This window comes from Mobula hypostoma, chromosome 4 (genome assembly GCF_963921235.1).
Source record: "Mobula hypostoma chromosome 4, sMobHyp1.1, whole genome shotgun sequence".
Lineage (NCBI taxonomy): Eukaryota > Metazoa > Chordata > Chondrichthyes > Myliobatiformes > Myliobatidae > Mobula > Mobula hypostoma.
The window spans coordinates 136,396,069-136,422,192 of record NC_086100.1 but is presented as its reverse complement, the minus strand read 5'-3'; the positions used below and the strand labels follow the sequence as shown (position 1 = coordinate 136,422,192).

The 26,124-nt window shown below is 37.3% G+C and overlaps 2 protein-coding genes across 14 annotated transcripts in view; one reads left to right on the top strand and one right to left on the bottom strand.

The window, feature by feature from the left end:
* gab1 (GRB2-associated binding protein 1) overlaps nt 1–14,915 on the top strand; it is a 213,452-nt gene extending 198,537 nt beyond the window's left edge. For 7 of the 10 annotated variants that reach the window (XM_063046579.1, XM_063046583.1, XM_063046584.1 and 4 more), the window contains 3 exons: nt 6,861–6,993; nt 9,994–10,119; nt 14,758–14,915. In XM_063046579.1, coding sequence (XP_062902649.1) covers nt 6,861–6,993; nt 9,994–10,119; nt 14,758–14,913 — 415 coding nt within the window. In that variant the 3' untranslated portion in view covers nt 14,914–14,915. Of the gene's footprint in view, nt 1–6,860; nt 6,994–7,627; nt 7,704–9,993; nt 10,120–14,757 lie in introns of all 10 variants that reach the window. The other 3 variants (XM_063046580.1, XM_063046585.1, XM_063046582.1) reach the window with 2 other exon arrangements.
* Nucleotides 14,916–19,492: 4,577 nt separating this feature from the next.
* ints10 (integrator complex subunit 10) overlaps nt 19,493–26,124 on the bottom strand; it is a 58,329-nt gene continuing 51,697 nt past the window's right edge. For 3 of the 4 annotated variants that reach the window (XM_063046590.1, XM_063046594.1, XM_063046593.1), the window contains 4 exons: nt 25,569–25,731; nt 22,481–22,574; nt 20,202–20,273; nt 19,493–19,649 (listed from right to left, as the gene is read on the bottom strand). In XM_063046590.1, coding sequence (XP_062902660.1) covers nt 19,493–19,649; nt 20,202–20,273; nt 22,481–22,574; nt 25,569–25,731 — 486 coding nt within the window. The remainder of the gene's footprint in view (nt 19,650–20,201; nt 20,274–22,480; nt 22,575–25,568; nt 25,732–26,124) is intronic. The other variant, XM_063046592.1, reaches the window with a different exon arrangement.

Genomic DNA, 26,124 nt, shown 5'->3' with positions numbered 1-26,124 from the left:
TAATTTAAAACTGTCATCACTATCTGCAGACCACATTTGCTAGATAACCAATATATTGTAACTCATAATATTAATAGGGGACTTGATAGTTAGGGGGTCAGATTGGCGATTCTGTGGACGCGGTCAGGACACCCGGATGGTAGTTTGCCTCTCTGGTGCCAGGGTCCGGGATGTTTCTGATCATGTCCAAGATATCCTGAAGTGAGAGGGTAAGGACCCAGAGGTTGTGGTACATATAGGTACCAATGACATAGGTAGGAAAAGGGAAGAAGTCCTGAAAAGAGAATATAGGGAGTTAGGAAGGCAGTTGAGAAAAAGGACCGCAAAGGTAGTAATCTCGGGATTACTGCCTGTGCCACACGACAGTGAGAGTAGGAATGCAATGAGGTGGAGGATAAATGCGTGGCTGAGGGATTGGAGCAGGGGTCAGGGATTCAAGTTTCTGGATCATTGGGACTTCTTTTGGCGCAGGTGTGACCTGTACAAAACGGACGGGTTGCACTCGAATCCTAGGGGGACCAATATCCTGGTGGGGAGTTTTGCGAAGGCTACAGGGGAGATTTAAACTAGAATGGTTGGGGGTTGGGAATCAAATTGAAGAGACTAGGAGAGAGGAGGTTAGTTCACAAATCGAGAAAGCTAGTAGACTGCGTGAGGGAGGATAGGCAGGGGACAGAGAACTGGAGCACTCTGACCGAAGATGTAGGGGAGAAGGAAGAAAAAGATAAAGTTGTTTGCACCATTAGGGATAAACAGAGAGTAAGAGGTGGAGAGTTTCTTAAATGCAACTATTTTAATGCTAGGAGCATTGTAAGAAAGGTGGATGAGCTTAGAGTATGGATTGATACCTGGAAATATGACGTTGTAGCTATTAGTGAAACATGGTTGTAGGAGGGGTGTGATTGGCAACTAAATATTCCGGGATTTTGTTGCTTCAGGTGTGATAGAATTGGAGGGGCAAGAGGGGGAGGTGTTGCATTGCTTGTCAGAGAAAATAACTACAGCGGTGCTTTGGCAAGATAGATTAGACGACCCGTCTAGGGAGGCTATTTGGGTGGAATTGAGGAATGGGAAAGATGTAGTAACACTTATAGGGGTGTATTATAGACCACCTAATGGGGAGCAAGAACTGGAGGAGCAAATTTGTAAGGAGATTGCAGATGTTTGTAGTAAGCACAAGGTTGTGATTGTGGGAGATTTTAATTTTCCACACATAGACTGGGAAACCCATTCTGTAAAAGGGCTGGATGGTTTGGAGTCTGAAAAATGTGTGCAAGATAGTTTTTGCAGCAATACATAGAGGTACCAACTAGAGAAGGGGCAGTGTTGGATCTCCTGTTAGGGAATGAGATAGGGCAGGTGACGGAGGTTTGTGTTGAGGAGCACTTCGGGTCCAGTGATCACAATGCCATTAGTTTCAATATAATTATGGAGAAGGATAGGACTGGATCCAGGGTTGAGATTTTTGATTGGAGAAAGGCTAACTTTGAGGAGATGCGAAAGGATTTAGAAGGAGTGATTGGGACAATTTGTTTTGTGGGAAGGATGTAATAGAGAAATGGAGGTCATTTAAAGGTGAAATTTTGAGGGTACAGAATCTTTATGTTCCTGTTAGGTTGAAAGGAAAGGTTAAAAGTTTGAGGGAACCGTGGTTTTCAAGAGATATTGGAAACTTGGTTCGGAAAAAGAGAGTTCTACAATAAATATAGGCAGCTTGGAGTAAATGAGGTGCTAGAGGAATATTAAAAAATGTAAGAAGAATCTTAAGATAGAAATTAGAAAAGCTAAAAGAAGATAATGAGGTTGCTTTGGCAAGTAAGGTGAAAATAACTCCAAAGGGTTTCTACAGTTATATTAATAGCAAAAGGATAGTGAGGGATAAAATTGGTCCCTTAGAGAATCAGAGTGGACAGCTATGTGCGGAGCCAAAAGAGATGGGGGAGATTTTGAACAATTTCTTTTCTTCAGTATTCACTAAGGAGAAGGATATTGAATTGTGTAAGGTAAAGGAAAACAAGTAGGGTAGTTATGGAAACTATGATGATTAAAGAAGAGGAAGAACTGGCGCTTTTAAGGAATATAAAAGTGGTTAAGTCTCTGGGTCCTGACAGGATATTCCCTAGGACCTTGAGGGAAGTTAGTGTGGAACTAGCAGGGGCTCTGACAGAAATATTTCAAATGTCATTAGAAACGAGGATGGTGCCGGAGGATTGGCGTATTGCTCATGTTGTTCCATTGTTTAAAAAGGGTTCTGAGAGTAAACCTAGCAATTATCGACGTGTGAGTTTTACGTCAGTGGTGGGTAAATTGATGGAAAGTATTCTTAGAGATGGTATATATAATTGTCTGGATAGACAGGGTCTGATTAGGAACAGTCAACATGGATTTGTGCATGGAAAGTCATGTTTGACAGATCTTATTGAATTTTTTGAAGCGGTTACTAGAAAAGTTGACAAGGGTAAAGCGGTGGATGTTGTCTATATGGACTTCAGTAAGGCCTTTGACAAGGTTCCACATGGAAGGTTAGTTAGGAAGATTCAGTCATTAGGTATTAATATTGAAGTAGTAAAATGGATTCAGCAGTGGCTGGATGGGAGACACCAGAGAGTAGTGGTGGATAACTGTGTGCCAGATTGGAGGCCAGTGACTAGTGGTGTGCCTCAGGGATCTGTACTGGGTCCAATGTTGTTTGTCATATATATTAATGATCTGGATGATGGGGTGGTAAATTGGATTAGTAAGTATGCAGATGATACTAAGATAGGTGGAGTTGTGGATAATGAAGTAGGTTTTCAAAGCTTGCAGAGAGATTTAGGCCAGTTAGAGGAGTGGGCTGAAAGATTGCAGATGGAGTTTAATGCTGATAAATATGAGGTGCTGCATTTTGGTAGGACTAATCAAAATAGGACATACATGGTAAATGGTAGGACATTGAAGAATGCTGTAGAACAGAGGGATCTAGGAATAATGGTGCATAGTTCCCTGAAGGTGGAATCTCATGTGGATAGGGTGGTGAAGAAAGCTTTTGGTATGCTGGCCTTTATAAATCAGAGCATTGAGTATAGGAGTTGGGATGTAATGTTGAAAGTGTACAAGGCATTGGTAAGGCCAAATTTGGAGTATTGTGTACAGTTCTGGACACCAAATTATAGGAAAGATGTCAACAAAATTGAGAGAGTACAGAGAAGATTTACTAGGATGTTACCTGGGTTTCAGCACCTAAGTTACAGAGAAAGGTTGAACAAGTTGGGTCTTAATTCTTTGGAGTGTAGAAGGTTGAGGGGGACTTGATAGACGTATTTAAAATTATGAAGGGGGTAAATAGATGTAGATAGGCTTTTTCCATTGAGAGTGGGGGAGATTCAAACAAGAAGACATGAGTTGAGAGTTAAAGGGCAAAAGTTTAGGGGTAACATGAGGGGGAACTTCTTTACTCAGAGAGTGGTAGCTGTGTGGAACGAGCTTCCAGCAGAAGTGGTTGAGGCAGTTTCAATGTTGTCATTTAAAGTTAAATTGGATAGATATATGGACAGGAAAGGAATGGAGGGTTATGGGCTGAGTGCAGGTCGGTGGGACTAGGTGAGAGTAAGAGTTCGGCACAAACTGGAAGGGCCGAGATGGCCTGTTTCAATGTTGTAATTGTTATATGATTATATAATGCAGACATAGCAATTATAAAATAATTATGTAAATAAAACACATCTGTAAATGTTCATTCAGCAAGTCAAAGAGAATCTGGGCAGATAGCTATTAATATTTCAGGTCTTTGATTATGCATCAGAAAAGTTTGCAATCTCTTGCATTCTACTCTGCCATCTTCCACCAAGAGAACTAAAATGAAAGACATTCAGATTATTTGATAAAAGCATTTAATTATAGAAGTAAACTCCTACATTCAATTTTGTTTATTTAAACAAGTGTATTGTCGCATGGGTTTTGTCACAAGTGTATCTTTTCTTTTTGCAAGAATATAAATTAACAGTTTCTTCATGTTGATCTTAATTTTACGAAGTGTAATTCATATTACAAAATTGTTAACTAATTCCTTAATTGATACTTCTGGGATAAACGTGGGAGAGAACTATAAGTGATTTTGGTTTGCAGGTCCGCGCCCAGTTTGCTGTAACAAACCAAACAAAAGCCTATTTGACTTTGTATCAACTGAAAGAACATCAGCATACAAGCCAGAGCTTGCTTCCTGCCACTTTGGAACTCATTATTCAGTACTTTGCATGGAAACATGTCAAACTTGTACTGAGTCCTGGTTCTGAGATCATTGAAATGCTCAGATTGGATGCTTAAATCTACTCGTCTACTTTTACAAGAGAAACACACCCTTTCAATATTTAGTTAAAGCTAACAGTTAAAATATTTGAATCCACGTCTTTGCTTTTGACAAAATTCTTTTTTTGAGCTTCATTATATGAAGATAGGATTTTCAGTAGGCATGGGCTGCTCTGCTCTATTTGAAAATTGCACTTGGCATTCATTATTTGTTCCCTCATCACAATGATTACTTATTGTGAATTTGGTCTTAAAAACTCTAAGATAAACATCGAAATAGATTTGATGTAATTAAGTCTTAGGTATCATTCATCTAACTATATTGATGGATTCCAAAGTACACATATAAAAATGGGCATATTTTCCTGATTTTCCAACCTAATCTCATGTCTCCTGATCAAGTTGGTTATCGATAGTGAAATCGTGAGATTTGTCTTTTGTTTTACTTAAGTTATCTAGTCTAACAGCTGTATGTGTGATGGCTAACAGTAGGTAAACCAGCCTGAAAAAAATTAGATGAAATATTGGGCATATGGTTATGATTTTTTGGAAACTATTGGATCATTTATGAGCAATTTGGCAAGAAATATAATGATTTGGAAGTCTGGCCTCTTGGGCGAAGTGGAAGTTTCCCAAGTAGGATTTAAATTCAAAATGAGATGCAGACCCTTTGGGAAAGATCTTGCAAACTGGTGCCCACCTGCCATTTGCCAGTCACATTGTACAGCATTCAGTCTTTTTCTAGCTTGTCGGACAGCTAATTATGTATTTGTACATTTGTATTTTGGTGACCTCGTATAACCCCCATGAAAAAGATGCAGCTGAGCAATGGGAGTTTAAAAAAAATTCTTGGTTTTAAAAAAAAATGGTAGAGGCTGAATATTTGTGATTCTACAGTTTCTGCAAAATCATAATTTCAGAGACAAGAGGAACAGACCAGAAGTTTTTTTAATAATAAATGTGGTTTCTACCGCAATGTAGAAAATCCATGACTTTTAATTGTTGACTGAGAAACCAGTTGATGTTGTAGGTTAAGAAAATGAGTTGAGTGTTATTATATATTGTGCATAGAAATATTGAATATTTTTTGTGATTATTGCCTCCTTATATTCATCATCTCATCTGTTTCTGGTTTTTGTGTTTAATCACGCATTACTTTGTAGGGATGAGAAGTCAGCAGCATGCTCTTGTCCGTGTTGTTCTTGAGCTGGCCACCAGGTGGTCTACTAATATATCTTTCAGTTGCTCAGGAGAGTAATGGGGATTGATCACTCTGTGAAGCCCTCAACACATCTGACAAAGGAGATATAAATTAAAACATTTTTTTGCACTGTTTTATGTTAAGCTAAACAAAAAGAACTAGCTTTTGATATTGTACCATTCAGGATATCCCAAAAGTTTTCCCAGGCAGTGAAATATTAATAGGCAATTTGCGTTGAGCCATATATCATGAACAGCAGTGAGGTCAGTGGGTTTGAGGCTTGTGTGTGTGTGGGGGCAGGGGGTTAGTAGGAATGGGGTTTGTTTTGCCCTTATTGTTTTGTTGTTGCTTCTGCGTGTGTTGTTCTGCTGAAAATTGTAAGCATGAAATATTGGCACCAAGTGTATTACAACACTTGTGAACTGTCCCCATCACATCCTTGGGCAGTATTGGTTGTTAATGCAGATGAAATATTTCACTGTATATGTGATAAATGAACCCAAATCTGAGAGAAATATAGCTAAACGAAGTTTTATGTTTTAGTGCTGTTGGTTAAGTTTAGGCTCTCACAATGTGTCCCTCAGTCCTGCACTGAAGTACCAATCTAAGTTGTGTACAAGTGTTTGCACAGGAACTCCAGTCAGTTGAAGGTGCAGCTATTTTGTTAAGCCAAATAGGTTTATGTTCAATGAGAACAGAGGTCTTACATTTAAAGAGGGTTTCTTTTGCTTTTGGTCTAGCTCTAGAAAAAGACATCCTTCCTTACCTCACATTAGCAACAAGTGAACTTTTACATTGCCTGAAATGGAATATCCACTTTTTTTTGAAGATGCTACCTTCAAGAGTACAGCAATCCCTCCACTGTCCTAAAGTGTCAATATAGTTTTTTGTTCTGAAGCCTCTGGAGTTTTCTCATTTTAAAAATTGGACACTTTCATCTGACCTTTGTATCTAATTCCCTAACATCCATTCAAAATAAGACAAATTTTCCAAAACAGCATAATTTAAATGTTTTGTAAGATTGAGAATAACATGCAAAATTTCAAACATTTGCCATGCTCTTTATTACTTATAGCTATCAGCATTTTTGTTTTAATCTGAGGTGATATTTAATCTTAATTTTCACTTGGAAACTTAGTTTGAAGATCCTTATAGCATGTCAAATCAATTAAACTAATTAACATCATTTTACATCATTTATTTTATTGACTTCTGTGTTGTCGTGAATTAAGCATCATTTGTGATTTAGCCCTCCACCAAATTAAAAATGATGTGCACATAGTTTTTGGTATAAATAGTAACCTTTCATATGGGAGGAACATAAGGTGTAACTATCTGGACTGTTGCTTTTTTTCCTCCCCCAATAATTCCTAAGAAGCAGCCACTCCAGGTTTCCTGTCAATCCCCGGCCAGCCTCCGTTCACAGCACTGCTTCCAGCACTGATTCACAGGAGGACAGTGAGGAGAACTACGTGGCCATGGAGTCTGCTCCCTCCACAGATGATCCAGTATGTAACCTTCAGATTCATCCACTTTCATGTAGTAATATCATTTTCAGATTCTGCAGAAAAACTGGGACTACAGTGCTGTGGAGGTGTAGAGTGTTAGCAGTTTTTAACAATCAGAACTTGCAACAGTTAACTTAGATGATGTGCAATTTGATTCTTTTCACTAAAACCCATTAGAACAAAAATTACATACTTTCACTGGAAGGTAGGATGTTGGTTATCTGGTGTCTGCCTAAATGCAGTGTTTTTAAGTAGAAGTTGTAAATCAGCTAAATAAAATTGTTGTCTAAATGACTGAATGAAATTATGTCCCAAAATACTCAGGTTGGAATAACGGATTTATTAAGACTCATTAATCTGTGGGTTTCCTTTGTTTTGGTTTTCTTTTTATGCATTTAAAAAATTTCTTTTAGGCTTTCTTCTAGATGCTGCTCACTTTTATTCTTGCTCCTTCTAGGGCTGTGAAAATCTGGTCACCTTTTCCAGAGTTCTCTACTGTTTCACTTTCTCGGGATCTGTGCAATTGTGTTTCATGGCTTTTCCTTGTGTTTTTCTTTTGAAGCTTTCTGCTTGTTCTGATTTCTCCTTTTTTTAAGTTTACTATTTCCTTTCTTCCTCTTCCTTCATTTTTCAGTGAAGAATCCTTCTATTGCACTGTCCCTATTACACCCATTGAACGGGAAGTGTCAGGAAGGGAATGGACAGACGAGGTGAGGTGGTAGATATGGGGACAACTGCTTTGATATCTGTAAGAAGTTGTTTTTTAAAAATAACACCTTGCTGTTCATGAAAAGGTTTTGTATGTAATATTTTTGGTAAACTACTGAGCACTCAGTTAAATTCACATAGTTAATCAAAATTTTATTCATGATAATTATTATAATGACTTGTTAACTCTAATGCACCAACCACTTCTCAACCAGGAAATTAAAAGTGATAATTTCATAACTGCAACATAAGTCTGACTCTTCTAGGACAAGTTCTAGAAGAGTCTTTCTGTTTTAAAGGAATCTTTACCTAACAACTTCATGGGTTAATTTAAGGTAGGGGATAGAATACAAACCTTGAGTGACATCCTGGAATTAACCTAAGGGGATGATCAGAGAGGAGATGAGAGAGTTTAAAATAATAGCATCAATACTTTAGGTGATGGCTTATATTAAGATGTGTTCTGTGATATTAGGATTCACCCTCACTACCGTATCTACCTGTGCTGCCATTTTCAGGGATCTCTGGACATGTACCAAGGCCCCTTTGTTTCTCCATACTCCTTGGGACCCTACCATTTATTGTATATGAACTACTATGATTAACCCCTCCCACACCACACACCAATCGGGATTAAATTCCACTGCTGTTGTCCTGCCCAATTTACCTGATCAATAGCACTGTGTAGCCTGATAAGTCATTCTTACTATCAACAGAACTGCTTTTTTATATAATCTGTGAAGTTAATCATCGTACCACCTATGTTAATTGACATCAAAGTTGTTAATGAACATAAACTGTAAAGGTCCCCGTGATGCACCATTGGTCCTCCAATCACAAAAGTCTTCCTCCACCATCACCGTTTAGTTACCAAGCCAATTCAGAATGCAATTTGCCCTGCTCTCATAGGCTGTAATGTTTTGAACCAGCCTTTCATATAGGACCTTGCCAAACCTCTTACTGAAGTCCATCAACCACTCTGCCCTCATCAATCTATTTAAAATCTCTTCAAAAACTCAATTAAAATGATCAGAGTTTCTCCCTCCAGCAAATTTGAGCAAACTATCACTAATCTGTCCCTGCTTGTAGGTGTCCCTTAGAAATGTTTCCAATAATTTCCCACCAGTGATATCAGATTAACTGGTGCATAATTAGCTGGTTTGCCTTTGCTGCCCTTCCTTGGATAAATACAATTGGCACCTTCTCTATGACCAATAAGATTTAAATATCTCCAGGGCCCCAATGATTTCCCCAATACCACCTCTCCTCCCCACCTTGACTCCCATAGCAGCCAGGGAGCATAGAGCATAAAGCATAGGGGGCTTATTAATCATTATGTCTACTACAATATCTTCTATGCTCTAGAATTTTGCTGTCCCATCAGAAATCTCCACATCAATGTCTGTCATGGTGAATACAAATAAAAAGAGTTCTCTGGCTTCATGCACAGATTGCTTTGGAGTTGTCCTTCATTTCATCTGCCAGTAATATTTAATGTCTCAATTTCTTTTTTAAACATCTCTCTCTACTCCTGAAAGGCCTCCCTTCCTTTCAGTGCTCTGCTCCTGGCAATGCTTTCTTCCCTTTACTTGTTAAACTAACTATATCCATGATATCTAGGATTTGCAGCGCTTGCAATCCTTGCTCATAACCCTTCTGGGAACACGTTGGCCTCGCATTCCAGGTTTAATGGACAGTAGAGGTCAGAGTACTCAGCACCATATTCATGGTGTATCTTTTTCCAGATTTTTTTTTATGTCAGAAGCAACTGTTCTGAATTTAAACATTATAACAATAACACGATGAACATGGTCTGTGCAGCCATATTCTACTTCTTAGTATCCTATACACATGAAACCCAATTGTCCACTTAAATTTGCCTTAATTGAATGATCTTTTCTGTCATCATGTGCTAAAGGATACATTGTTCAAATAAAAACAGCTTCACTCGCTCACAGAATACTTGACCAATGCTCACTACATGTTGCTTTCAGAAGTACCTGTTTGTTGATGACCATATCTTCTTGCTATCAATTGCTTATCTGTGTATCCCTTCAATAAGGCTGCAAACAGGATACCTGGAATACTATTTGGATGAACACAGCTGTATAAATATTTTAAAAATATTATTTAAACTGAATGTTATATAAATATTTAATAGTCTAGATGCATTATCAATTATATAATATTTTTTTTAAATACCTTTTTGGTAGCTTTGTAATATGTTGCTTGTGAGGAATGGCCAAGTGTTCGCATGATAATGTTGGATTTATTCCAATCTATTTTGTGCAGAGCATAAAAGGAGTACTGCAGTGTTGTGATGGGGGAAGTAGTTTAACAAGATCTAAAGGCGACAGACAACAAGTTGAGTATTTAGACTTGGATCTGGACTCTGGAAAATCAACACCACCACGGAAGGTACAGATCTTTAAAATTTTAAATTCAATCTGTATAGAGTTTGAGATATTTTGCCTTTGAGTCTGCTGTCAGTTGTGTTAAAAGACAGTTAAACACAATCATTATACTTATACATTTTTTTCAATGAACTCTGTAGAAATTGATTTAGGAACCAATTGTAATGGAATTCAATGCTTTTTAACCTTAACTCCATCTGGAGATGAAGCAATGCTTGGTTGCTTAAGGAACTCGGGCTCAGAGCTGATGACCTGCAATCTGATGCTTTGGAGAGGGGGAGACTCACCCGGACACTATTTCAGGAGGCAGTCACACCCATTAGATTAATTGCTTCAAATTTGATTCGTGGCTATGGACAAAAGGGTGTAAGTGCAAGTAAGGCAGGTAGGGTGGTCCAAGAGGTAGTGCTGGAAGAACCTCACTGCTTGAGCTTGCCCAACAGGTTTGAAATTGTTGCTCCCTGTGAAGCTGAGAGTGGGGCCTATAGTAAAGATGAACAACTGAACCATGCCACTGTGGTTCAGGAGGGGAAGAGATGAGAAATGTAGTTGAAACTGGGGATAGTATAGTAAGGGCAATAGACGTGATACTCTGACAAACAGATCTAAAGTCCCAAAGGTTGTGCTCTCTGCCTGGTGGCCAGGTTCAGGATATCTGATCTGCCCTGCAGAGGAATTTGACGCAGGAGGGGAAAGATCAAGTTGTTACAGTCCATGTGGGTACCTACAACAAGGGAAATGGTTCTGCTAAGGAAATATGAGGAGCTGCTGACTAAACTAAAACGCTGAACCAAAAAAGGTAATTATCTCTGGATTGCAATTTGGCATAAGGTTAATAAGGTCAGAGCTAACTGCATGGCTCAAAGATTGGTGCGGGAGAAGTGTACTTGAATTTTTGGCACCAGTATTGAGGCAGGGGGAATTGCTCTGATGGGACGAGCTTCACCTGAACCACACTGGGACCAGGGTCCTGGAAAATCTGCTAAGGCTGTTGTTAAGATTTAAAACTAAATAGTAGGAAAAGTGAAGATAAAGTAAAAGGGAAGGAGAGTACAGGAGAAGCTAGAAAGTCTCCAGAAAAAAATAAAAAGATCACAGCTGGGAGCTCAACATCCAAGGATACACCTTGTATCAAAATGACAGTGGGCAGAGAGGGTGGGGTGGCTTTGCTGGTAAAAAATAAATAAAATCAGATTCTTACAAAGAACTGACATAAGACAAAAGATGTAGAGTACTTGTGGGTAGATTTTTTAAAAAAACTGCAAGGATATATGACCCTTATGAGAGTTGTATACAGACCACCGAACAGTAGCCAAGTTATTGAGAAATAACAAATGGCATGTAAAAAGGGCAATGTTATGATGGTTTTCAATATGCAGGTAGGTTGGGAAAACCAGGTTGGAGCTGGGTTTCAAGAGAAGGGATTTGTAGAATGTCTATGAGATGCCATTTTAGAGCAGCTTGTGGTCAAGCCCACTAAGGAAAAGGTAATTCTAGATTGGATGTTGTGTAATGAACTAGATTTGATTTGTGAACTTAAGGTAAAGGAACCCTTAGGAGACAGTGATCCTAATAGAATTAACCCTGCAGTTTGAGAGGCAGGAACTAAAATTGGATGTATTCACAGTAATTATCAAAGTACATATACAACCCCGATATTCATTTCCTTGCAAGCATACTCAATAAATCCAATAACCACAATAGGATGAAAACCCACACTAGGCAACTACAGAGACATAAGCAAGGAGCTGGCCATAGTTGATTGGAAGGGGACACAAGCAGGGATGATGGTAAAACAGCAAAGGCGGGAATTTCTGGGAGTAATTCATAAGACGCAGGATTGGTTCATCCCAAAGAAGAAATAGCATTCTAAAGGGAGGAGGAGGCAACCGTGCGGACGGTGGAAGTATAAGAGCAAAAGAGAAGACATATAGTACAGCAAAAACTAGTTGGGAGCTGGAGGATTGGGATGCTTTTAAAAAATCAACAGAAGGCAGCTTAGAAAACAATAAGGAGAGAAAAAATGAAACATTAATGTAAACTAGCTAATAGTGTAAAAGGATACCAGTATATTTCAGGTATATAAAGTGTAAGAGAAGCAAGAGTGGACAATGGACTGCTGGAAAATGATACTGGAGAGGTAGTATAGGTGGACACAGAAATGGCAGATGAACTGAATAAACTATTTTGTATTGTCTTCACTGTGGAAGACACCAGCAGCATGCCACAAATTCAAGAATGCCAGGGTCAAAACCAAGTGTAGTTGATACTACTATGGAAAAGGTTCCTGGGAAGCTAAAAAGTCTAAGATGGATAAATCATCTGGACTAGATAGAATACATTCAATGAATCTTAAAGAGGTAGCTGAAGAAATTGTGGTAGTATTAGTGGTGATATTTCAATAATTATTAGTTTCTGGAATGGTTCCAGATGACTGGAAATTTGCGAATGTCACTCCACTTGAGGGAGGGAGGCAAAATATGAGAAACTATAGACCAGTTGACTTCAATGGTTGGCAACATATTAGAATCCATTATTAAGGAAGAGGTTGCAGTATACTTGGAGGCACATGATAAAATGGGCCAAAGTTAGCAGGGGAAATCTTGCCTTGGCAAATCTGTTGGAATTCTTTGATGAAATAACAAGTACAATAAACAAAGGAGAGTCAGTGGATGTTGTTCGGATTTTCATAAGGCCTTTGACAAGATTTCACGTATGAGGCTGCTTAACAAGATAACCCATGGTATTACAGGAAAGATACTAGCATAGACAGAAGATTGGCTGCCTGGCAGAATAGAAAGAGTGGGGTGGGTAAGGGGGGCCTTTCTCTGGTTGGCTGCTAGTGACTAGTGGTGTTCCACAAGGGTCAGGGTTGGACCGCTACTTTTCACATTTATGTTAATGATCTGGATGATGAAATTGATGGTTTTGTGGCCAAATTTGCAATTGATACAAAGATAAGTGGAGGGTCAGGTAGTGTTGAGGAAACAAGGAGTTTGCAGGACTTGAGACAGATTAGGAGAATGGATAAAGGAATGGCAGATGGAATGCAGTGTAGGTAACTGTATGGTCATGTACTATGGTAGGAATAAAGGCGTAGGCTATTTTCTAAATGGGGAGAGAATTCTGAAATTGGAAGTGCAAAGGGACTTGGAGTCTTAGTGTACGATACTCTCAAGGTCAACTTGCAGGTTGAGTCAGTAGTAAGGAAGGCAAATGCAGTGTGAGCATTCATTTTAAGAGGACAAAATATAAAGGCAGGACTTTATAAGGCATTGTTCAGACCACATTTGAGCAGTTTCGGGCCCCAAATCTAAGAAAGGATATGCTGAAGTTGGACAGGGTCCAGAGAAGGTTTACAAGAATTATCCCAGGAATAAACGGGTTAACATATGAGGAGTGTACGATGACTCTGGGCCTGCACTTGCTGAAGTTTAGAAGAATGAAGGGTCTCATTGAAAGCTACTCTATATTGAAAGGCCTAGAAAGAGTGGATATGCAGAGGATGTTTACAATAATGAGTGTCTCAGACCAGACAGCACAGCCTCAGAATATAAGAACACCCTTTTAGAAAAGTGACGACAAGAATTTCTTTAGCCAGAGGGTGGTGAATTTGTGGAATTCATTGCCACAGACAGCTGTGGAGGCAAAGTTATCCAAAGCCAATGTTGATAGGTACTTAATTTGTAAGGGCATCAAAGGTTATGGGGAGAAGGTAGGAGAATGGGGCTGAGAGGGAAAATATATCAGATTAATGATAGAGCAGATTCAATGGTCCAAATGGCCTAACTCTGCTCTTTGGTTCTTAAATCGTTAAAACCTTATCTTAATAGAACCAATCTGTTTGAACTTTTACTCCATCTGGAGATGAAGCATTGTATTACAGGCTCACAAATTTGTCTGCATCATTTTTGTATTTAACAACCTCAAACACTTTAAACTGTGACAAAATTTGTTAACAGTTTTAAAACAGTGATGGCAGGCTCCTTTGGAAACATTAATATTTCAGGAAGAGGGTACATGTGTTTGCTATACAAACTAAATCGAGTGCATGCATCCCTATCACAGTCTAGGTTTAGCTCACAATCCTTGTCTCAAGATCCTTGCTGTCTCCTCTGAAAGGCATCACTTATGACACTCTGCGTATTGCTCTACTGGCATAGTGGGGTTATATAAACTTCATATTTTTTTGATCAGTGACATTTTTTATTTCATTCTCTTTGACAGAACAGCTCCAATCTTAGACCAATCTGGTTGAAAATCTATTAGAAACTAATTTTGAATATTACATTATATTGGCATCATTTGGGTGAGCTAAATGCCAAAACACCACTTAAAGAGTTAACAGATATTTTTCTGCCAAGAGGTTCATCTTTATTAACAACTAGTTAGTGGTATTTTGTGCTATTTTTGGGTACTATCTAGATTAATTTCTTGACCATAATTGTTTATAAGGCCAGTCCTCATTGTTTAAATTGAATGCTTATTGCATAAAATATGGGATTTCACATCTAATAATGTAGGTTCAGAGGTCCAAAAAAATGTGATACAATGTTGGCACTCAGTTAATAACAGCCTTGGCTTAAAATAAGAACTGGATAACATTGAATTCTTTACAAATTATTTTCTTTGTTAATTTCAGAAAAGCAATGGTACAGGTACAGTAGCAACAGATGAAAAAGTAGACTATGTATTGGTGGACCAAGAACGAACACTCGCACTGAAGAATACCAGAAAAGCATGGACCGATGAAAGACAATCTACTGAGTCAGAAACTCCAATTAAAAGTGCAAAGTGACTTGATGGTGTCGTTTAACTGAACCATAATACCTTTTTGAGATGCCGCCTTATTCCTGCCACTAATGGCATTCTAGCCAGCATGCTCTACCTTGAATGAGCCATCGATCAATTTATGAAGTGACTTGAAACTTTGCATACAACAGTATATATGAGGAAAAATGGGAAATTATTGGAGTCAGGTTAATAACTGTAATTAAGTGCATGCTGTCATGCTTTGCGAAGGCTACCATTGATGCTGTACATTAGTTTCAAGCATTCAAATAGGTTAATACAGTCTTTAAATGCCAATTGGAATTGTTACTTTGGTACAAGGTGAAGCTATTAATTACTGCAGGAAATTGGTTTCAGAAGTTGATACCTTGTATAGAAAATAACTTCACTTTTAATTCTAGTCTGAATCATGGAAATATCCAGTCTGTAAAGTATGTTTTAGTTAAACTAATTTTCTAATTTTTTAATTAAGTCCAGGTTATTTAAGCTACAGTTAGTTGAGGCATTTTTGACACTTTATACACTTAACAGTGGTAGTTACAAATAATTACAAACAGATTGTTAAACATCTCTATTGCAACATTGCTGGCAGTGGCCTTCAGATCGCCATGATCAATAATTATCAACAAATAAGAACCAGAATCCCACATTCCTTGCCAGGATTGAACAGAAAGGCCAATGACTTATTCTGCAGTGTGTTTACCAAAATGACTACCACGGAGGAAGAAGCGTGCACTACATGTATTTGACACTTGTTGAGTTGGTAACTCTGGAAAGTTGAGACTTTAATTCTCTGTGGTTTACAGATATAGATTTAAAATTGAACATTGCAGAATGCAGATTCTGCAGGGTGGAGTCTTGCATTCCTTGTCACTGATCCAGAGTGAAATTAATTTGGTGTTATCGTGGTAGCCAGATGGCTCAATTTTTAAACTGAAGTGGTATTTCTTGCCATAATTAGGACATACTTTTATCCAAATATCTTGTTGCAAAATATGTTCAATTTCAGTTGTGTTTGCAAAAAAATGTAAATTTTTTACTACTTTCAGTAGTAAAATCTACTTGAAGTTTGGATGGTTACTTTTTTTTTGCATTTTGACATTTTCGCAGTTGAGTACATTTAAGTCATCTGTTTATAATAGAGCTAAGTTATGTCAAACATCCATCTTTAAAAGCTACCTACATTTCAACAACATAACCACCACCTTATCTCGGGAATGTGATAATTATATTGTATATAACTTTTTCAGATCACTTATAAAGTGCTTACAAACTGTAAATGTACTAAAATTACTAACATTTGTATTTACAAAATTTGTCTATATGCATAAAAATGTTGGAGTCCAGCAAAGATTTTATCATTAAACCTTGAATTACTATGTGTATGTTTCTAGTTTTCCAGCTCACAGGCCTTGTATCTAAAATAAATACCTTGTCTTTCTTGTACTGTAAATTACACATAGCAGTTGTTACTCAGTAATAAAATAGTAATATTACTTGTATTTTAATGAGTTATCAATGTCAATGTAAAAATAAAATTAAATCAGTTACATTATTCCACAAGATTTATGAGCCTATATTTTCTAATAATTTCTACCAACATCTAATGAACTGAAATTTATTATACACCTTGCAGCAACTGAAAAGGGCAGTTCTTGTTTGACTAACCATATTTTTTGCAAGTAAAAAACCGTATAAATAAGACTAATGTTGGAAGCTTTTTTAGAAAGCTCTTCCAAAAGGTACTCCACAGCAATAATATTGGATAATGTGGAGCTGGAGAGAAATTAGCAGAATGAACTGCCTGACAACAGTAGATAAAGACAGAGTAAAAAGAAGCTATTTACAGAGAAAGAAAATGAGTAGTGGTGTTTCATAAGAAGTGAGGCTGTTTACTGTGTACATTAACACTTCACAATTTGGAATTAAAATCACTCTAAATTTGCTCCTCATTCCTAATGAAAGACAGTAATCAATAGTAAGGGGGAACTAAAGAAGTAATGAATTTTTAGAATGGGTTCAACAAATCTAAGATGGTAATCTTTAGTAGATAGAACAGTGGGTAATTATTACATTAAAAGTTTCTATTTAGGAGAGGAAGAAAGAGATCTCCGAGAGAAATAAGCTACCTTCACCCAGAAAGAAAATTATGCAGGGTATTATGCAAATAGTATTAATAACAATTTGAAATAGTTTAAATATAGTCACATTTATCAGCTGTTAAATATAGAGAATGAAGACGGTGAATTATTGTTAGTAAACTGAGTAATATATGGACTAGTTTTCTTGGATTCTAAACCAGTTATAGTTGTGTGGAATTACTATATTATTGCACTACTTAGTGTTTGCATTTCTTGAGTCTAGCAATAGTAGTGTAATTTGGTCTGTGGACTCTGCTGCAATACTTGGTTTGATCCAAACCGCAACTGTTGGGCTGAGTTATCTCCGAGAAGCCAAAGTGCTGATGGACTGCAGAGAGGCTGGAAACTTTTATAACAAGCCCACTAAGGACATGGCAGCTCAATCCAGGTATGTAAATATTGGGTTCTGTGCAATGAATCAGCTTGAAAGTTGCACCAGTTATGATACCTATTACAGCAGCCTAAAGTAGTACAATGATATTGTGCAAAACCTACAGTTCATGAACTGAAACTGGTGAATATAAGTACTCTCCCTTTAAATCAGAGACTTAAATGAGTTTTCCCCAGTTGTGTCTGTGATAGTGTGAACCATATGTTTCCATGATTTCTAGTAATAGGGGATATATGGCAAAGTACTGAATGAAAGTTGCCAGCATACAAATACTTGTTCTACCATTTGTGATCCACATGCTACTTTTCCTGTCATCCATGATTTATTTGCTGATGAGAAGGAACAGCTAAGGGTTTTAGAATTGTACAGCATAACGGCCCATCAGCCCAACTTGTCTAAAGTAACTGTGATGGCTGCCTGTTTGTTTGAATCCCGCTGGCCTCTGTCAGTGCCATGTACCTGCGTACCTTGCTCATTCAAGTACCTATTCAGATGCCTCTTAAATGTCGTCACTGTTTCTTCCACCTCCACCTTCTGTGGCAGCTTATTCCAGATATCAATTATCCTTCGTGTGAAAACTTATCCCTCAAAGACCTTTAAACAACATCCTCCCTCTCATCTTAAATCGACATTCTCTAGTTTTAGATACTTCTGCTATAGAAAACAGACACTATCTACCCTATCGATGCCTCTTGTAACTTTATATACCCCTTTCACATCACCTTTCAGATTCCGCACCTCCTTAAGCTCAAGCCCTTCAATCCAGGCAAAAACTTTGACCCTTTTCTGCACTCTCCCCATCTTAATCACAGCCCTCGTTGCAGTGAATAACTGGAAGAACATCAAGACTGCCATGTGTATGCAGAACTACAGAAGTTGCTAACGTAAACATTGTGGAAATTTCTTACATTTCACCACAATTATTATTGTTTTATAATTTACTAAGATATATAGAAAAGTATTGCTTCTGTATGGAAAGGTGATTGTTAATCTGCAATTTTTTTTTCAACTTTACACATATTCAAAGTGTTTAAACCTTAGATGTTACATAATTCTTTTTTTAATTGTCATAGTAAAAAAAGTAAGCAAGTGTTCTGAATGAGGTGACTATGATCCCAATTTCAGCAAACCAACAGAAGGCAATATTTTCAAAAAGATTTTCATAAAAACTAATAAGTTTTCTATAAAACTGTACATGAATGCTACAAAAAAGATCTTAAGGTGATTAGATTTACACTCCCTTCAACTAACAATGTTTCTTGTACATGAATCCACACAAAATAGTTAATTAGTCTCTAAAATAATTTTGTTTTTGCACTTTAAATTCACATAACAAGCCACTGTTCTACTGAGCATCCAGCTTCAGCAGTTAAGGCAGTTAAACAGAATATACCACACTAAACTTAATTGAATACATACAGACCTGGAAATAAAATGTAATGCTGGAGGCTTAAACCACTGGTTTAGACTTTAGACCTTATTTTCAGGTTTGGGCCTGCCAAACTGGAGTGTTCCAATTTTTCGAATAAGATTAACATCCCTTCTTCACCACAGCAAATCTTAGTTTCAATTTTTTAAATGGTTTTTTAATTGCCCTCAAAATGGTTTTTAAAATCAACACCATTTTAATTTTAGAAACTTGCTTCAAGAGGTTACAACAGTTACATATTCTGATGACATTTTGGTCAAATACATACCTGTCTTATGCCTCTGGGCCTAGCTTAAGGTAGATCACTAAAGATTTGAACCTGTAATTTCAATGTATATTACTTCAATCGACTGCCACAACTTGACATTCCAATGCAACAAATACAGATCAGTGGAGTTGAGTACACTCTACTGAGGATGGAACAAGGCTAAAATAAATTCTTTAAAACTAATAGCCGGAAATCTTCCTTTACATTAGTGCAGTTAGAAGTAAAATGTTCTTTCCAGCATTTGCTTGAGTCCTGATCAGACGGATAAACTAGTATCTAATTCTGTAAGTTGATTCATGCACAAGAGAGATCGATATAACCATCCATATATCCTAAAAGAGAGTTTGATTTTACTCCTCACATCAAGGTTTGGAGTAATATGATCTTCTCAGAAATACAAAATCTATGTAACACAGCCATCAGGTTTTCTCCACAGCGAGAAACCTGTCGCTCCATTGCTAGCCGGAAATCTTCCTTTACTCCCTTTGTAATACCTCGGGTTATCGTATGATGTCTGAAAAACAAATGAAATAATTAAATTATCAGTCTACATTCCTGTTAGATATGGATGACTTCTAATGCATTACTATACCATCATAAGATTTTAGCTTCTAAAAGTTAACAATGAAATTTGATGAGGTATAAATATATAATTAATGTGTATACTGAATGGACATTTAGTATTGAATATTTGATCTTTTGTACTTAGTTGTCTGAAGAATTTTTGCACTAATGATGAAAGTTGTAAATTAGTGAATATTTAAAAGTGTTTGGAAAACAATGATTAAACAACCATTCTAACTAAAGAACAACATTTTGTTGTAACTTTGAAAAATACTCCCTTGTTGTATCCATTTTACAATACAAAATACAGTCATAAAGGTCTAAAAATTGTACGGAAAAAGTCTCATGGCAGTTGTATTTTGTGAAGTACTAAATACTAAAATGATCATTGTATGGTATGATGCTTAAATCATGGATTGGTGTAAATATAAAAAAAATCTTTAAAAACCCATGGATTAACATGGTGACAAACACAGCACATGACGAACAGGTCGTATTGTACCTGTCAGCTGTCTGACTGCTGGGCTGCAGTTTGAACTCCTGTGGAAGTACCCCCAGGGGAGGGCTAGAATTCCTTGAAAACAGTAAACATCAACAGTACGTTCAACACTCACACATTGTCACCTAATAGCACAAAACTCTACCTGTTACCAGTAGGAAAAAATAACTGGAACAGTATGAAGTGAACAGTATGTTATAAAATATAAATTCATAAGTTTAATCAAATACCTGGAATATCCAAAATGTCAACATACTGTTTAAAACACTTAGCATATATTCCAGAATCAGATATATCAATAATTTGAAAGTACATGCACATTTGTTACTCATATATAATACAAAACACAAACTATTGTACACATTCAACATGATACCAAAACTCTGATAAACTTCTATAGATGTGTAGTGAAGAGTATAGTGACTGGCTGAATCACCAACGCCTTTGAATGGAAAATCCTCCAAAAAGTAGTGGATATGGCACAGTACATCACAGGTAAAGCCCTCTCAACCACTGAGCACATTTACATAAAACACTGGCGTAGGAAAGCAGCATCCGTCATCTGGGATCCACATCACCCAGGTCATGCTCTCTTCTCACTGCTGCCATCAGGTAAAGGTACAAGACCCCCCAGAACTCGCACCACCAGGTTCAAGAACAGTTACTACCCCTCAACCATTAGGTTCTTGAACAAAAGGGGATAACTACACTCAACTTAGAACTTAGTACAGCACAGGAACAGATCAATCAGGCCACAATGTTGTGCTGAACCAGCTAAAAAACACCCAAACACTAATCCCTCCATCTTCCTTACATCCATCCTAACTTTACTTGCCCCTTCATTGAAATGTTCCCACAACCAATTATCTCACTTTCAAAGACTATCTCATCAACTCATGTTCTCATTATTTATTGCTATTTATTTATATTTGCATTTACACAATTTGTTGTCTTCTGCACTCTGGTTGATTTTTCTATAGATCTGCTGAGTATGTCCACATGAAAATGAATCTCAGGGTTGTATATGGTGACATACACAGTATGTACTTTGAACTTTAAACATTTTTAACCAGACCAATAGTACTGTGGAAAATTTATACAATTTTATCGTCGTTCCTATTTATGAACTGGAACAAGAATTTCTGCTTTTTCCCCCACACTCTCACTAGTCCACGTACGTCCCGTGATAAACACAATAAATGGTTTGTTCTAATGCTTCCTTCTGTCAAAGCCTTTCTATTGGCAATTTTCACTTAATTTGCCACCGGTACTCTTCAGTCTATTCATGCCAACCAAATAAGCTGCCCAAATATCAAAGAAGTTAACGCAACAGAATTCAATAGAAAAATTATTTTGATGAGACAATTTTCTCCCAGCCTTCAATGTTTAGAGTGATTAAAACAATTTCTCAACTGGTATGTTAATTATGGAAGTTTCTTGAACTCTGGAGTTCTTAAAAGAAAGAATATCTACTAATCTAGAAAAAAAAAACAAACCTTACCTTCAATTCCAAAGTTGGTTGGACCCAGAAATCCATTTTTAGATAGATGTAGGCCAACATACACATAGACACAAACAAGGATCCTTATTTCTTAACCAAAATTCTACAGGGCCACTGGGACAATGATGAAAAATAAAGTCCATTCCTGCCTGCCCCACCCTCATGCTGTCTATAAGTGCAAAGGTATTGATGCCTAACCAAAATATGTAAAGAAACAGTAGCAGCTATCCAGTTATCTTCTCAAAACAGAAGGACATCACCTCCATCAGCTGTCCAAATAACAACTAAATCCTGGAATATTGCCCAATGATATCCAGGTATGCACTTTCATCAAATCCCTGGATGTGAAAACACATTGATAAGTTGGTGGAAACTAAACAAGGCAAATCAAGGCCAACTATAGTGTCTGTAAAAATACACAATGTGGGATTTGCCTGCACTACAATGGTCAAGATCCCTTAAGGACACACCCAATAAATAACTTAGGGAAATATTGAGAATGCCTCTAAAATGAGAAAAAATAAATTTTAAAAATCTATTAGAAATTAACAGGGAGGGTAAAAACCAGAAAAAAATTATTCACTAATCTTTCTAGATGGTTGAAATTGCTATCAACCTTTGCATGAGTTTAATGCCTTCTTGCAATATTTTTCCTTTAGCCCGAAGATAGATTCCTTGTTACCAAGAAAACACCTCAATCGCTTTTCAAACAATCATACTGAAATTTCAATGCTTTAATGACAATGCATAGCAAAACACCACCTTTCTTCACAATACTCACTTTATTAAAAGACCTTGATTTGGCAATAGCTCAAGATGAATTTTACCACCTTCTGCAGTTCTTAGGTAAGCAAATTCTTCTAACATATCAATGTCTGTGAGTGTTTTTAAGGATAACCCCGCAGCACTCTATTAGCACATTTGTAGTAAATTTACGGAAACTTAGCACACATCTTATTGGTCTCTTATTAGAAGAATTTATGTTTCATATAATACAAGGTATAAATAGTTCAACAAATTACATCAAATTATACAAAGTATACAACTCCCAAGAAGGCCACTTGGCCTAACTGCTCTGTGCTGGTGAGTTACTCCAGAGTCTTCTCCCAACTATTTCTACTACCAAATCTCATCTTTCTATTTCCAATTTGCTAACGTAGAACATAGAACAGTACAGCAAAAAACAGCCCCTTTGGCCCACAATGTTGTGCCGAACCAGCTAAAAAGTCGATCAAAAACCCCCAGAAACTAATCACTACTACCTACACCATATCCATATCTCTCCACTTTCCTTACAATCATGTGCCCATCTAAATGTCTCTTAAAAAGGCTCTAATGTATTTGCATCTACCACCATACCAGGCAGCACAATCCCAGCATCCACCACTCTCCGAGGAAAAAACTTAAACCTCACATCCTCCTTGAACCTACCCTGTCACCTACAATGCACGAGTTGCTTGGCAGCAAGGCACATTGGGCCACAAAGGCCTGTTCTGCGTATTACCTCTAAATAAAAAATAAAATAAAAACCTAAAAGCACATACCACTAGGCTCAAGGACAGCTTCTATCCCACTGTTATAAGACTAATGAACAGCTCTCCAGTACAATAAGATGGACTCGACCTCTTAATTTACCTTGTACCATATTGTTTGCCTGCGCTTTCTCTGTAACTTCATTCTGCACTGTAACTGTTTTTTTCCTTGTACTACCATAATCTGTATGGGTGGCACGTAAAACAAAGTTTTTCACTGTGCCTTGCTGCATGTGACAATAATTCATCAATTTTACTTTACACCATATTACCCCTTATAGTTTACCTGACAGAAGGTGGTGTGAATATAAAACAAGCTGTCTAAGGAAATGGCAGAGGCGGGTACAAATAATGGATGTACATGATTAGGAAATTTAGAGAGATTGTGAGATTATGAGTCAAATGGAGGCCTAGCGCAGCTGGTCAAGTTGGTTGACTCTGGTTTCCAACATCATATTGCAGTCTTCCCATATTAGATACACCCCATATGATTTTAAAATGTTGATACTGTGTTTCTTAATCACATCAAGATTATTAACGTAAATTATAAAAAACTGTGGTTGCAGTGAATTTTGTTTAATATTGTTTTCTGTCCAAACTTGCGAAGACTGGCGTCCTAGCCAGGGGCGGGGGGGAGTCTCATACTCTCAGTCACTTCACGCCACAGAAACCGGCATAAGCACTGGCCTGATGAGCCTATAAGGCTCACGACAGGCTTTAACTTTAATCATCTACCAAAATTCTCTACATTCTATTTTTTCGAATTCATTCTGCTCATTCTCAATGTATCTTTAGTACTAATAGTACACAGCTTCAGCAACCCAGATATCCATTCAACTATCTGTCCTGACTCAACGTGCTCTAATCCCTAAAATTAGGCCCAGTAAAACTAGATACTAGCCTGCATCAAAACAAAAAAGAACGGCGTTATCAGAAAGAATAAAAAAGAAATATATAAAAGGTGAATAAATATTTGCAGAAGAGATCGGAAACACCATCAAATATAGATTAAGAATGGCTGGGAATAAAATTCAGTTTTAAAAACAATAGGTAGGTAACAAAAGCAACCCTGGACTTGTGAAAAATAAAAAAAAATAGATGAGTATAGAAGCTGTTGACACTAATGAGACTGTACAATGTTAATCTGAGAAACTAAATTAAAATATAAAAGAGACCACATAACCAATGTAAAGCAGTAGAGACATACTGTAATACATGGGTGCTGTATTTGATGATAAAGGAACTAAAGGACTCTTACAAGCTTAAAATAGTTGCACTGGAAGACCAAAATAGTCAGACAATTTAAGATGAACAGGTGCTGGACAAATATTTTGAATATGAATATAACAAGCAGAGCCTAGAGAATGAACTCTGTAAAAACTGCTCTGTACAAATAGAGTGTAACTGATGCTGGGCAAGAAAGAAAATGATACATCTGAAGGTTTACGTCATTCCTAAGAAATATCATAAGGCAATGTTAGAACTACAGGCATCCAGTTTAAACTGAGAAGAGACAAGATTGCAGCCTGGTTCATCGGCCTGAATTGTTATAGTGTAACCAGCACAATTTGATCTATTTAAACAGCACTGAAGGTGACATTGGAGGAATAACACACACAGAAGGCTGAAGGAACTCAGCAGGCCAGGCAGCATCTATGGAAAAAATTTCTATAGATGCTGCCTGGCCTGCTGAGTTCTTCTAGTATTTTGTGTGTGTTGCTTGGATTTCCTCTTGTTTGACATTGGAGGAGTATTCTTTTATGAAAAGAACAGAAATAAATTGAGAGTTGATGACATCGACCTTGTAGTTCTATCCAAAGCAGATAATAGAGACTAAATGATCTGGTGTAAAACAAGTGAGAAAGCTTGGATACAGATTCAAAGAAGTGGCAATGGTTAAGTCATTTAAGAATTGTCTGGAAGATATGCACATTGTATTTGGAGCAATGTAGCTGAAAAACAACAAGCAAATGTATACAATTTAGTGGGAATTGTAGCAACATCAAAAGAACTGGATCTGCTTCTGCTGCTTTAATAAGTATAGGCTTTAGAAACTCTCCGTACCTTAAAGTGTGGTGTTATTCCTTATGCCACTGACGGACCAGTTTAAGGGATTATCATGAAGATGGCATATCTGCCCATGCAACAGGACTTCAACATTCCAAGCAACACACACAAAATGCTGGAGGAACTCAACATCCCAAGTCTTTGCACTGCAATTAGAATCTATAATATTTATTAACAAACATACTCCCACTAAGGAAATTCTCACAACAGAAAAATGCGATTAACAAACAGAATGGTACAAATGGATTTTACTATATATAAAAAGGATACTTGTGATGTAATTGAAGAAGTTTTCATACTGAAAGGAGCCTTGTTGACAGATTTTGTCAACAGCTTTGAGGAAAAGGTTCTCTCCTCGAGGCCAGTCCAGTTGTAGCAGTACAATCACATGACCTAATGCTAGATCATCTCGTATGTCTGTAAAGGCTCGCAGCTGCAAGAAAAAAACTACTTGTCAAATCTTCCTGAAACATTAAATAGCTTGAAAGAATAAGAATCAGAAAATAACGCATTTGCATCCTATCCTACTTTCAGCATACAATAAGCTTGTATTTGGCATCCTTAAACATTTGGCATTAAACATTTGAATGCAGATACCTGTTCTTATTTAGCTAAGATAGTGCCAGTGAACCACATCAACTTGTTGTGGGCTGCTTACAAAACTTCTAAATATACCTCTTCTGAATTACACCAATTGCAATTTGCAGCCTGTAATTTCACTTTAAGCAATATACTTTTGAACTGTCTTAACGAATTAGCGATTTCACAATCTTCTGAAGGACTTGATCTGCAAGAAGTGCATCCCACTGAAGCTTCAGACACTTTG